We start from the raw sequence: 13,913 nt of genomic DNA, 5'->3' as shown, positions 1-13,913 counted from the left end.
ATAAAACTGGCGATGCTGTTGGTGTTGTCATGAAGAAAAATAATAATAATAATAAATCACGATTGCTCTTATAGGGAGCAGGAGGGTTGTAACCCCCAAATCCCACCCGCAGATCCGCCACTGCGTTAAAAAATAGAATCACAGGTTTTGAGTGAAGATATGCCGGCAAAAAAAGAAAATCAATTAAAAGATAAAAAAAAAGAAAAGAGCATCACAGCAGTGTACTAAGTTTGTTGTCTCTTCCTGTCTTTCTTGTTTTATTTTGTTTTCTCTTTGTTTTCATTGCTTTTTCCACTTTTTCCTTCAATGAAGTGTAATCATCTAATCATTAGTTTGTCATTCTTGTAATAAGTGCATGTTCTATTTATAAGGTACATTCAATGCAAAGTGACTTGTTCCTGTTTATGATTCGTTCACGCCTGCTCACATTTAAATTTAACTTCAGTGGCCAAACAAGTATAAAACAGTTTTTTCAAGGAAGTCATGCATTTTCTGTGGCAGCGCCTAAGCTCTGGAACCAACTGTCAGATTCAGTTAAACTTCCAGTTCTATTGACATTTTCAAGACTAAACATTTTTATCTAAAGGTACATACAGACTTTGAGGTAGAAGCTTATATGTATAAATATCATCACATCACTACTACGTTTTTTATCTTTTATTTATTTATTTATTTTTTATTTTTTTATTGTAATATATGTTTTATTTTTGAAATATGTTTGCTATATATATATATATATATACATTTTTTCTTTTTTTGTTTTTTTGTTTTTTTGTTTTTTGTTTTGTTTTGTTTTGTTTTGTTTTTTCTATATATTTCTTTTTTTTTTCTCTCTCCAATACCTGTAAAAAGCATTGAGACTTAGTAGTTATGCGTTTTTTCAAGAAATAAATTATTATTATTATTATCATCATCATCATCGTTCGTTTTAGCTAGTGAATATGTGACCGCTACCATTCCGTTTCCGTGCTTATTATCATAATTTATTCAATTATATGCATTTTGTCGTTCAATTTTGCCCAGTATATGATAAAAAAGTAATCGTATTGGTCCTCGTAACATTTCAATTTCACTTGTGTTTTCAACTGATTTAAAAATGCCTTTTTCCGCAAAACTTTTAAAAAACATAAGAACCTGGGTTCCATACGATAACCTAATATATGTAATCAGTACTTGTGAATGTCTTAAAGATTGCAAAGCTCATTGAGACACATGTGTAATGCACTATATAAGAGAAATTCCCAATGTTATTTTAGGGGTAAAGGCACTTGATAAACCTTTTTTCAGACTGGAAATAAGAGAATTATCCGACAGGTCTTAAAAATGTCAAGTTTTTGAGTTGAATAACACGACTGGAAATTAATTACTGTTTGACAAATATATAATGCAGACTAGTGCTGGTTCAATGATTTGATATGATGTATATATATATATATATATATAATTCTTTATCCCGTGTCATAAGAAAGAAGATTTGCAAGGCTTCTTTTTGTTATAAATCATTAGATCATGTTTGTGTTTTAAACGCGGTTAATGTCTTGAATAGAGAAATTGACGTAGTTCGCTTATCATACTGGCGTAGCCTGCAATGACGTCAAATTAGCAGTGTTATCTTACGGGCGTACCGCGAACGATTCAGCCTGGAATAATAGTATATTGGAATAATAACGATGCTCATTCGTAGGTGAATATTTTATTATTACACAGTTTAATATGTTGGGACATTTAAGCTCCAGACAATTTTGTTTATTGATGTATGACTCAAGTGATTACGACCAGAATTGTTGATAAATGGTAAATATAATATATATGTATATATGAGTAAAAAATGATGCATGTACATGTTCAATTTTATATATAGTTCAAAACCCAAGTGTAAGATTTCAAGCAGTAGCAACAACACAATTAGTAATAATTTTAACGTTTTAGCGCTAATAATAGAGAGTTTTAGATTGACTTATTTTTCTCCCCGCAAACGGCAAACGTGACCACGTGCACGTTTTCATAGTTTTCCTTTCCTTTCCTTTACTTTTTACAAACCTTCTCACCAAGCGCAAATACTCTTTTGTTTTTCTACTACATGGACTTTTTGCGATTCTTTTTCAGTAATTTAAAAGAATTTTTTACTGGTCAACTGACGTTTCACATTTGCCGTGAACGTAAATCTAAAACTCTCTAATATTTGAACCTGTCTTACGTAATGACCGCAAAGGTTAGAGTCTATGCCAGGGCATTACAGTAAGGCGCCGATTTGATCCAAGCACAGATTTGCGCGGCTTTTAATGGAGTCAACTTGGTTGCAATATTAAACCGCCTTGACCGCCCGTTACTTTTGCGAAATCGCACAGTCCCTGAACCAGACAGAACCCCAACAATGAACCGTACTGTTTTGGACCCAATATTGGAGAGGAGGTATACTCCAGCGCCTGAGCTTCCGGGCATTGCATCGCATCGGTTGATGATGACATGATCAAGCGGTCGTGCTTTGCAGAAAGAATACCACAAGGAATTTGCAGGTTTGTCTTGATGAAAGCCTAGGAAGTGTGTCGTGATGGATCCACGTGTCAAGACAATAGAACCGGGCACCATGTACTTACGACGGTGATGATGCACCAGCTTTAAAACTGCGTAGTCATAGCTGACATCTTTGTCCGTTGTCCATCCGCGTGGTACTTTAATATTCTTCACTCCTGCCCACCGCATTTTTCCATTATGCTTTGGGAAGCCAACTTTGACGTTTTTCACGCTCACAATGTATTTGGAGCTGTCATGGACGCAGTGGGCCGATGTGAGGACATGAATGCTTGATATCAAAGTTCCTGTACAGCCAGTTGAGATCTTAACGACGGCTGAAAATGGAACTTTACGAAATTCCCCTTGAGGAATTTGTGTACGCGTGTCCCTACCAAAGACCCTTCTCTTGAATCGCCTCCGCAGGAAGTCAGGAATCACGGACTCAATGTCAGATTGAGTAAAAAAAGAATTTTCTAGAAAGTTCTCGGGTTCGTCCTGGTAGAAGGTTTGTCTTTGAGAACCTTGTCTCAGTTGCGTCTTCAGTTGTTGTTTTTGGATTTCAAAACGAACCAGGGTCAGTGTCAATAATCCATTGTTCCATAAAGTCTCGTAGTTGAATCGCGAGACGTCCTCAGGCTTTCCCGTCATATTCACTCCAGTCAGATTCCACGTTACATTTCGACTCTTCTCGTCAGTGTGGTTTGCTTTTCCCAGTTGAATAGTTTTGACCTCTTTGAATTTGATGGGAATTTGCGGGAAACGGGATAAATTATCGGATTTATCAGCCTGGCTCGTGTTTTGGATCGTACTTTGTGATTCTGCCGAAGTCACCGATATAAAACATTGAAGATAGAGCGAAATCAAAAAGACAGCCAGCTCACACGGTTTCATCATTGTCCCTGAGAGTGCTTATATAATGAGTCAGAGTATTCGTCAGTTAGGAGATATTGTTGTTGATGTTGTTTGGCACGAAGTCTCTTGACACGAGTCGTCTGTCATGTAAATATATTTAGATCTACTTGTTACGAATGCAGAACAAAACCGAAATGATGGCAGTATGAATATGCGTCATGCTTGACCAATGATCTTAATGATAACCATTCAAATCAGTTATTATGAAGGAAAACATTGGCAGGTGATGCCATTTCAATACATCTCATACAAATGTGAGCTGGGAATTAAGTCAACAATGATCGCCAGCGATAAATAACGAATGACTAAAATAGATGCTAAAAAGGCCCCGAAGATTATCAACCAAAATCTTCATGTACACTTTTCTATTTGCATTACTTAATGGATCAGTACTCGATTAGTTGTAGAAAAGCGATGGCATGGGCATATAACAACAAGGTTCTTTGATTACACAAAATTTATTCATGCAATCAAGAGCCTGCTTATTTTCGGTTATTTTTTCGGCTTAAACGCAAAAGCACCGGTACAACTGACACAACACATAAGTAACTCTCAGTTATAAAAAGAAAAATCTTAAAATGACTGTACGATATTTTCAATTGATAACTTCCAAAGGTTTTTTTTATTTTACTCATATGATAGGCACGTTTTCGTATGTCATTTTAATATATACGTTTCCGCTGCATCCAAAAGAATTTAATACATAACATGTTGAAGTTCTCTTGTCATAAAGCCATAAAGGCTTGGCGATGCAGTTTAGAAGGTTTCGATCTGACTTTCCCGATGCGTAGGTCGAGTCAATACCAGGATTCGTCGAAGGAATTTAAATATTTTGAAAATGACTGAACAGTACGATAAGTATTTGATTCAATGTTGAGAAATACGTCACTTAGCTAGCGCATGGGAAAGAAATTTCAAAAAGGAACAAACACTTAAGTACTTACTTAAGTTGTGGTTGTAATTACGATCACAAGACCTTGTTGATGTTATGAGGGGGGCCTACCTTTCACGCTGTGAATGCTTTGTTACGTAAATTTAATGTACGACATTCACCACAAGCAAGCAAAATAAAAACCGATCATAACAAAGCATTTGAGGTCTACATTCTAACCGCGTTAGTTAATCTTATATCGAGGGAAAAAACAAACAAACAAACCAAACTAACATTAGGAATTCATGTTCTAATATAGCTTCTAAATACATTAGTTTACGGCGCAGAACTAAATCTTCTTAACTCTTTAGGGTTTTTCTCTGCACCTTCCAGTACATAGACAGTAAATGTATTGTATAAAATGCTATCTGGGAAATAAAAAAACTTGAAAACTCAAAACCATTGTCTCTTTGAAGGGTTTCGTGAAGAACGGAGAAAAATGACAAACGGATGTTGTAATAGCCTGCTTTGCAGACTCGATATTTTTTTACGCTCAGTGATTTAATTCGCCAATGAGTCTGCTAAACCGGGCTGCTAGAAATACGTAATACAATATAAGCTCAACTATCCAATCAGAAATTGTGTTAGAAAACCTTGCGAATTATTGTGCACATTTGACGAATAGCGCAGCGCGGTTATACTAAAAATAGATGTCACGAGATCGGACCCCCCGCATGACTCAGACAAACAGAACACAAAGGTCATAGTAAATGTAAAGCGGTTTTCATTACGCTCGCTAGTTTCTTTATATTTTCTCGTCGTTTTTTTTGACAAAATGGTCAGTACGAAACATTGCTGCTGGGGAAGATGTAATAGTGATTCAAGATACCCCGATAGACTTCCACTTCTGTTACAAGGAGTTGCATTTGTGTTTGATAGTAATATGAATGACTGTGCTTTAAAAGACATTCGTTGTCTTTTATGTAAAAGCACTGCCTTTTCATGACTTCCTGTGATAGAACAGACTTTTGGATCACACTTTGAATAGTGTGATCATGAAAAACCTTTAGACTCTTAATCTCTAGCAAACCATCTTCTTCCACAAGACCATCAGGAGAACATGCTAGCCAGGGGTATTTGGGATTAACCCACAATCCAGATGCCACAACTTGATGCTTTGTTTGAGCTTGGTATTTCAATATAGCATCGGCTTCATTTTCTAAGCCTCTTGCCATCCAAACAGACTGGTAGTTTTCACTCTCCATATTCCATTTGTAAGATGATATAAACTTCGCACTTCGACTGGCTGCACTTTTGGATCCATCAAGTACAAGTTTTCCAATCTTAACAGCTTCAAGGCATTTGGAGGCGGTTAGTCGAAGCCATCTCTCAGAGTGCCATTTTTCACTTTGGCTCTGTTGCTCTGTGTCAGAAAGTTGGGTGAGTGATGAGGGAGTTAAGTTCTTAACAAGGATTTCTACCTTCTCTCTTAACAAAGGCAAGCAAATATCGTCTACTGAGTAATCATTATATGAAACCTTCAGTTGTGTCGTCCACATAGAAATTTTCCCGGTCTTAGCATTTTCATATTGTAGCCGAGAGACAAAGTTATTGGTCATTGACGATGTTACCTGTCTGTATTGAGGCGGTCGTGGATCGAAATCTATAACTTGAACTTGTGTTTTCTTTTTTTTGGAGGGATATTTGGCATCTGAGAGTCTTTTGGGATTTTTCTTTCTCTTTTTTCCTTTGTTCCATGAACACTCCTGGCTAGTACATGGTGTAGTTACGATATGTCCGTGTTCTTTGACGTGGTCTAATAACAACAGCAAAACCGCAACTACGTGGCTGCATCGGCCAAGTTCTGACGCTTTGCATGGCTCACACGATGCATGTATAACTGCGCCACTTTGAATCGATAAAATTATCAATACGTTGTGAGGAAGATCTGTTTTCATTGAGGGCCAAACGTGCGCGCGAAGGAAATAATAACCACTGTTCTTGTTGTCAGTAACGTCGTGTACGAAGCCAGAGTCAACATATTTACGTCCGTTCTTGAAAGGCTTGTCAGTCCGTGTCCCTTTGCTTCATCATCACTATCATCAGACGTTTGATCTACGACTTCACTTTCTGATCGTGATGGAAGTGATTCTAAAGCATAGAAATAAACGTGTCCATAGTTGAACTGCGCCGGTATGTCATTGGATGGAAAGTTTTTCCAGCCCGATGTAGGTATTTCAGGGACTTTATTCTTTGGCTCTTTGATTATTTTTCCGTCCTTGCTGTATTCCTTGGATACCTTAATATCGAGCCACCTACCTCCATCTATACTCGGATCAAGAATGCGGTAATTTCCAGCGTTTATACAATCCTGAACACGTGCGAGCAGTTCGCTACGCTTTCCAGTGACTTTTAGGCCTCTGCATTTAAGCCAACGCTTTAACTGGTAGACAGTATAGTTTCCCGGGTCAGCATCAAACCTGGATCCAGGAACTCCATCATTTTCAGTCAAGTTTGTAGCTGTTTTAAGTGGATTTAGATACGAAGTATTTATATTTGCAGTCATTCCTCTTCTACTGAGATGGTTTGTTTGTCTGAGTCACGCGAAAGGTATCATATTTCGTGACGTAATAACCGCGCTGCGCTATTCGCGCGAAAAGAAAATATAATATGAAAATGCGCTTGTCGTAAGAAATATATCTTGTTAGCTTGAATAAATAAACATTGAAATAACCTCCCCCCCCCCCCCAATTGTCATTGGCGAAAGCGAATGTTTCATTTATAATATCAAATCAGAAAAGTCTAATAAAGCCTACCATGTGTAAATAAAAAGATTATGTACATTATTTTCGTGCATCCTTTTGCAAGTCAAATCTAATGAAGTCAATGCTAAAGTCTTGATTCAGTCATGCAGCACAACCTTATTCAAGCAGCCACGTAGTTGTCAGATAACCTACATGCCGGTAGTGCACATGTATGTATTTATTCAATAACTATGTGCACTCCAAAACATAAATAATTTATTTTTGGCTGAATATATTTTACATTTAGCTTAATACATATTAAGAAGAGATAACTAGCTAAAACCTTGTGTGAGCTGCTTCCGAAACGTCAGTAAGTTTTTTCATCTTTTCACGGTGTTAAATTTACCCTTTTATCATTACTGTTTATACATATTTATGATCATTATCGTCTAGTTTTTGTTAGGGTCTGAGGGCTTATTTAACTAGTTTTAAAAGTGTTTACACTTACCTATGCCTAATTACATGGGCTTGATCCACAGCCACAACTTTTACGCTTTATAAACTTTGGTTGAGCGACATTTTGAATTTCGACTGCGATTAACCAATTAGAAGCTACTTATAGAAAGATATGGAAAGGGATACGGAAAGTTCTGATTGGCCGGTTCAGACAATAGATCATCGTCCATAATGGCAACTAACTAATTAGCAGCTCGGTCCAGTTTTTCGCGATTTCGTGTAAAAAGAATTGGGTCTGCAAAGCAGGCTAATGTTGTAAATAATTCTATGTTGTATTCTGTGTTTTTTGTGTGTCAACCCAGAGGCTTCTTGCAAGCTAAATGTAGAAACCAAAACGCAAAATCCTGATGTAAAAATATATAAGTAAATAAATAAAATAAATAATAATAATAATAAATGAATAATTTATAATAATAATAATAATAATAATAATAATAATAATAAAAAGAGAAAAAGAAAAACTATAATAAAATATACTATAGTAAAAATATATCTACTAATGCATAACCATAAAATCTATTTAGTAAAAACTAATCCTAATAATATATGTTTAAAGAAATAATAATAATAATGGCAAATATTTATATATATATTTTTTAAGTATTTAGCTAATTGCTGCATTTGCAGTCTAGACATCCAAGTCTTGTCCTTTATATTCCTAAGCACTCTTCTTGTGGTTCTTGAGGCCCTAAGGCATAGAAGAGCTGATCTCAAAAGGGAGAAAGAAACCTTTGCTCGTATCCAGGATACAGTGGTGGCATAATCTTCTCCTTTCTTGTTGGCAATTAGTTCGGCGAGCCTACTGTGGTATCTTCTACACTCATCTGCCATACCTCCAGTTGTAGTGAATACTAATGGCGTAAAAGAATGAATAAATGAATAATAGTAATAATAGTAAGAATAATAATAATAATATCATTATTATTATTATATCAGTGTGAAGAGCTGGACTCGTGTTTTGAGCTATACAATTTATTTTACAAATATGTTTTCATCGATAGATATGTAATTTAAACATATATTTGTTACTTTATATTCATAATCTCTTTTCTATTGTTTTAAAAATTAATAAACTTTAAATCTATTGACAATAATAATTCTTCAAGATACAATCAGTAATAATAATAATAATACTTCTACATTAATTTCTCTCTAAGAAAAAGAAACAATTGTATTTGGTATCTATGTAGATATATACGACGTATAGATTATCTCTTCATATATTCTACAATAAAAAATATATCTATTTATAATAAAAAAAAAAAAGAAAAAAAGAAAAACTATAACAAAATATACTGTAATAAAAAAATATCTACTAATGTATAACCATAAAATCTATTGAGTAAAAATTAATCCTAATAATATTATTTATTATATTAATATTATTATCATTGTTATTATTATTATCATTATTATCATTATTATTATATAGATGCAAAACTTTCTCACTTCTTATTGGTTGAGAGCAGTGCTGTTTTCCTGAAACACCAGTGCAAAAATGTGAAACACTTTTCAGTGATTGGTTGAAAAGAAAAAAAAATTCAAACTAGCCAATCAGATCACAGCAGTTGTCATAGCAGCAGAACAGCCTTCCCTCTCTGGAAGTTCTCACAAAATTCAAGATGGCGGATTTTCATCTTAAAAATGGATTCAAAAATGCTAAAAAAGTCAAGCTTCATCAGTTGAAAACCAGCAAAAAAGGTTGAGAATGGCAAAAGGAGGACTCGCTGCTTGTTATTTGAGAATTAAGAAGGAAAGAAAACATCAGTTTGGCCATTTTACAGCTGTTCAAGGTCACTTGACGCGAAAGTTGAAGCGAGAGACGTTGAAACTTGATGTTGAAACTTCAAGAGCTTTCGCCTACTTTATCCGTAAAGAGGTACATAATACTATCGGGCTCGTGCTATTTTGAACTTTTTGAAAACCCGCTCGTGCAAATTTATTCCAAAGTGCACTCGAAACCATGCGATTTCCTATACTAAGCTATAATTACTCGCAAATACCAACGGTAAAGTAAAGAATGCACAAGTTCAACAATACGAACACTTTGAAACCTGACGGACCTTGACTGGAAACCTAACTATATAAATAGAGAGATAGCTAGTACAAGGAAGCTATATTTGTTGTATTTAAAGATACATTCATTTGTAAAGGTATAATCTGCGTGCCAGACCACCTAGGAAAAGGCCGCTGGCGGGACATTCGCTCAATCACGTTACAGTACGTAATCTTCCTACCCTATAATAGTACGATCTCATCAATAAGCGTCTGTGTGTTCTCATACAAGACAGACCAATCATGGAATATGCAATTAAGAGGTTAATCTTTTCATTACATATGAAATAAATTACACTCATAGCCAGGCCGGTCAGGCCATTCATTGAACCAATCCGCAGGCAGTCAGGTACTCCGTGGCTCACCTCGCACGCAAATGGTCCCCGTGAGAGAGGTCAGCATTCAGGACGGTACTGATGCCTTTTTTCGACAAAAAACAGTTTTCATTTTGTCTCGGTCGGCGTGTGGTGTCTTTTATTTCTTTGGTAAGGTTTATTGAGCACTAGTGGAATACAGAACCAGTATGTGGGCGATAAAATGTGTTTTAGGGATCGCCATTTGCCTCATATTTGTGGTAAGTTACTGCGTACCATTGACATAATGTACATAACTGTTGTACTACTGTTGTACTACCAGTTTCAATCATTTTTGCAAAGAATACGTTTTTATTATTAACTTTATTTTAAAAGAAAAACAAAGAATCATAGTTTTCTTGAAATAAATAATATTTTTATTTTAATTATTTTAATGATTTAAAAATTAATATAAAAAAATAGACTAAATAAAAAGAAAGAGAAAAAAAGTACTCTTAATACGGTGGGAATCGAACCCGCGTACAACAACTTTAATTAGATAATTAATTCCAAAATACCAAAGGAAAAAACTAGTGCCTTCATGCCATACCCCGAGACATCCGCTGGGTCGTCGTATGGACTTCGGACATGACGGCGATTAAGGCCCTCTGCCCTTGGGTGTACGGATTACGCAGGATAGTGTTCTAGCCGAAGCATTAGGGGAGAGACTAGCCGGCCCCCAAACCATATTTACAGCTAATCCCTTGCACTCTGCCACGCACTGGCACGTTGATTTGAAGTGGAAAATAATCTAGTCTATCTGGTTCTTTGTTGTCATGACTATTGTTGTGCTAATTTCCTGAAATCGTGGCCCAGTGGAAAAAAACTGGGCTTCGAAGACATTGAGTCAAGCACGTTTGAAGGAGATTAGTACTTGGATGGGTGACCTGACATGTATAGTTACCAACTTTTTATATATATATTTTGTTTTTGTTTTTGTTTTAGATTTCATTAAAATTTGGAGATATTTGGTGGTATCTAACTTAAGAGTTTATTTTATGTGAAAACTAAACGGTGGATTTCCCGTAGCCAATATTGCTACTTCTGGGGTTTCTATTTACAAAAAAACAAAACAAAACAAAAAACAAGCAAACAAAAAAAAAAAAACAACAAACAAACAAACCAAAGTGCCATTCTATTGCCATATGTCCCTAATACTCCCTTGAAAAATAGAAGGTAATCTAGTAACGCGATCTCGCCAAAACGGAAAAAATATGTTTCAAGATAAAAACGCAAAATGTTTACTTTTCTCGCAGTTTCATGGACACATTTTGTTTGTCTTGAATCGATTTTTCAGAACTACAACACTTCAATGCACCACATTTTCCCTGTATTTTGTGATCATTGATAACTTCTAAGACTGCCTAAGATAAATGCAAAATTAATTAAATATTGAGGCGATGTCATAGTTTTCGACGATTCGGTGCTTTGGGATTTCTTTCATTTATTTTTTAGCACAACATCGAACTCCTTTGCACCATGCATGAATAGAACGCGCTTTGCTACCCTCCGAAATCTTTCCTATGATAAGGGCGTGATTACACGGGGCAATTTTCTCTGCAACTTGTCTTGCAATAAATTGCTTCGTGTAATCGCGTCCTTACCATACTTCGGGAAGATTCAAAGTTGGTAGGTGCTCATGCAAAAATATTGAGTCGAGTCACCTTAAGTAATACAGAAAGATAACCTAGATACAAAGCTAGGGGAATAAAATTAATGATAATAATTTTTTTATTTATAGAGCGCTATTTACATGTGCTGATCAACAGCGCTTTACACAGGTTTATAAATCATAATACTAATTACTAATTACTCCGACGAAGAACTAGCGTCCGAAACGTCAGTAAGTTTTTTCATCTTTTCACGGTGTAAAATTTACCCTTTTATCATTACTGTTTCATTAGAAACAACGGCGCAGCTCACACTAGTTTTTAGCTAGTTATATCTTCTAATTACTATATATATGTATACGATTATGTATATACGACATACGAAAACGATTGGATTTCACGTAGTTTGGCAGACAAGCTATTGCATAATAACGGAGCGGCGGCATGAAAAGAAAGAGCTCCCAAGTGTGGCAAGCATTTTTCCTTTAAGTGGTCGCAATGAAAGACTACCATTAGATCTAAGATTATACGAAGAATTTGGCTAAACACTAATTAAAGTTCTAAGATATGATTAACATCTTTATCAGACCCTCAAGGATTGTTCCAATACTAGTCTTTAGTAACAAAGTGAAATAGACTAGAAATAAAAACGTGTTGTGAGTCGTAAAGAGGAAAATTATGACCAAAGCTAGCTGTAAAACTCGTGGCAGCCATACTCGGCGCAAGAATCATGATTTAGAAGCTATGTCTATATTATTTGGAACCAGTTCGATTTATTTTCTGGCGAAATCAATACCTATACTCAATACAGGAAATCAAAATAGCATCAGTAACAATGACGTTGTATCAGTCACATTTATTTGTAAAGTAAAAAGTGCGTGCCAGACCGTCTATAAGTAGAGCTTGATACTTCTTTTGCTAACCTTCGTCCTGTCAGCAAGCTTGTCTATGTATCGAAACTTACTTAAAAGGCAGTATTTCAACAACTTCATAAGCACATGACCAGTAATAATCTTTATCCAACATTGCAGTCAGCATATCGCAAAGATTACAGCACGAAGACCTCATTGCTGAAAGTGTTTAATGACATCTTGCTTGATATGAACAACCAGAATGTAACATTAATAGTATTCCTTGACCTGAGTGCTGCGTTCGATACTATCGACCACGATATTCTTATAGCTCGCCTCAAATCTAACCTGGGCATTTCAGAACCTGCTCTACGTATTGTGGTTCAAGGAGTACCTCTCTGACCGAAGCCAACGAGTCTCTATCAACGGATGTGTATCTAAAAAGTTCAGCATCACAAGCGGTGTGCCTCAAGGAAGCTGTTTAGGGCCTCTTCTCTTTATCATCTACGCCAGTGACCTGTTCAAGATTCTAAACAAACACTCGGTAAAAGCTCATGCTTATGCGGATGATAGCCAACTTTACCTCTCGTTCAAGCCAGGACACAAGGACAGCCAAAATGAAGCTACGGATACTATAACGAACTGCATCAGAGATATTCAATGATGGATGACATGCAGCAAATTGAAAATGAATGATGGGAAGACAGAGTTCATGATCATTGGCACGCGACAGCAACTGTCCAAGCAATCAATTGAGCAGCTCACTGTTGGCAATTCTTCAATCAAGCCCTCATCTTCTGTCAGGAATCTTGGAACTATGTTTGACACTAACTTATCTTTAGACAAGCAGATAGCAAGCACATGCAAATCTTCTTTTTATTATCTATATAACATTAGGAAGATCAGGAAATTCCTATCTCCTGATTCTTGCGCCACTCTAGTCAATGCTTTTATAACTTGCCGCGTAGATTACTGTAATAGCTTATACTATGGGCTACCTGCATATCAAGTAGCTAAACTGCAACGCATACAGAATGCTGCCGCTCGTTTAGTGTCTTTAACTCCACGCTTTTCGCATATTACTCCTGTCTTGGCTGATCTCCACTGGCTACCAGTGAGATTTAGAATACGTTTTAAGATACTTATTTTCGCTTTTAAGGCTATTCATGGTCTCGCTCCTAGTTACTTATCTGATTTAATTTCTATCAAAAAGCAGTCTGGTTATAATCTTAGGTCCAATAATGAGCTTTTATTAGCACCTCCACCGACTAAACTTCGACCTACTCTTGGTGGTAGGACTTTTTCATACGCTGCGCCAGTAGAATGGAACACTTTACCATCTAGTATTAGGCATATTACATCATTACCTTCTTTTAAAGAACACTTAAAGACATATTTTTATAGAAAAGCCTTTATTTAGTTGTTTTTGCAATTCCCATTGATTAATTTAGCTTTTATATTTCTAGTTATTGTGTATTGTTTCTGTA

General features: G+C 35.9%; 3 protein-coding genes across 3 annotated transcripts; 1 reads left to right on the top strand and 2 right to left on the bottom strand.

The window, feature by feature from the left end:
- Positions 1-1,707: 1,707 nt before the first annotated feature.
- On the bottom strand, positions 1,708-3,685 carry LOC116292491 (serine protease 23). Its single transcript, XM_031699823.2, has one exon. The coding sequence runs from the start codon at positions 3,406-3,408 to the stop codon at positions 2,221-2,223; it is 1,188 nt and encodes a 395-aa protein (XP_031555683.1). The 5' UTR covers positions 3,409-3,685; the 3' UTR covers positions 1,708-2,220.
- Positions 3,686-5,058: 1,373 nt separating this feature from the next.
- On the bottom strand, positions 5,059-6,936 carry LOC148909463 (uncharacterized). The gene is made up of 2 exons (XM_089034292.1): positions 6,425-6,936; positions 5,059-6,377 (listed from the first exon to the last, which is right to left on the bottom strand). Exons 1-2 carry the CDS (start codon positions 6,861-6,863, stop codon positions 5,137-5,139), a joined length of 1,680 nt encoding a protein of 559 aa, XP_088890418.1. The 5' UTR covers positions 6,864-6,936; the 3' UTR covers positions 5,059-5,136.
- Positions 6,937-13,114: 6,178 nt separating this feature from the next.
- Positions 13,115-13,846, top strand: LOC148909462 (uncharacterized). Its single transcript, XM_089034144.1, has one exon. It carries the CDS (start codon positions 13,115-13,117, stop codon positions 13,844-13,846), a length of 732 nt encoding a protein of 243 aa, XP_088890270.1.
- The last annotated feature ends 67 nt before the right edge of the window (positions 13,847-13,913 follow it).

Source organism: Actinia tenebrosa, unplaced genomic scaffold (genome assembly GCF_029948245.1).
Source record: "Actinia tenebrosa isolate PJP-AT-01 unplaced genomic scaffold, QUT_ActTen_1.0 PGA_scaffold2__45_contigs__length_23673736, whole genome shotgun sequence".
Classification (NCBI taxonomy): domain Eukaryota; kingdom Metazoa; phylum Cnidaria; class Anthozoa; order Actiniaria; family Actiniidae; genus Actinia; species Actinia tenebrosa.
This window is presented reverse-complemented; position numbering and strand designations above follow the sequence as displayed.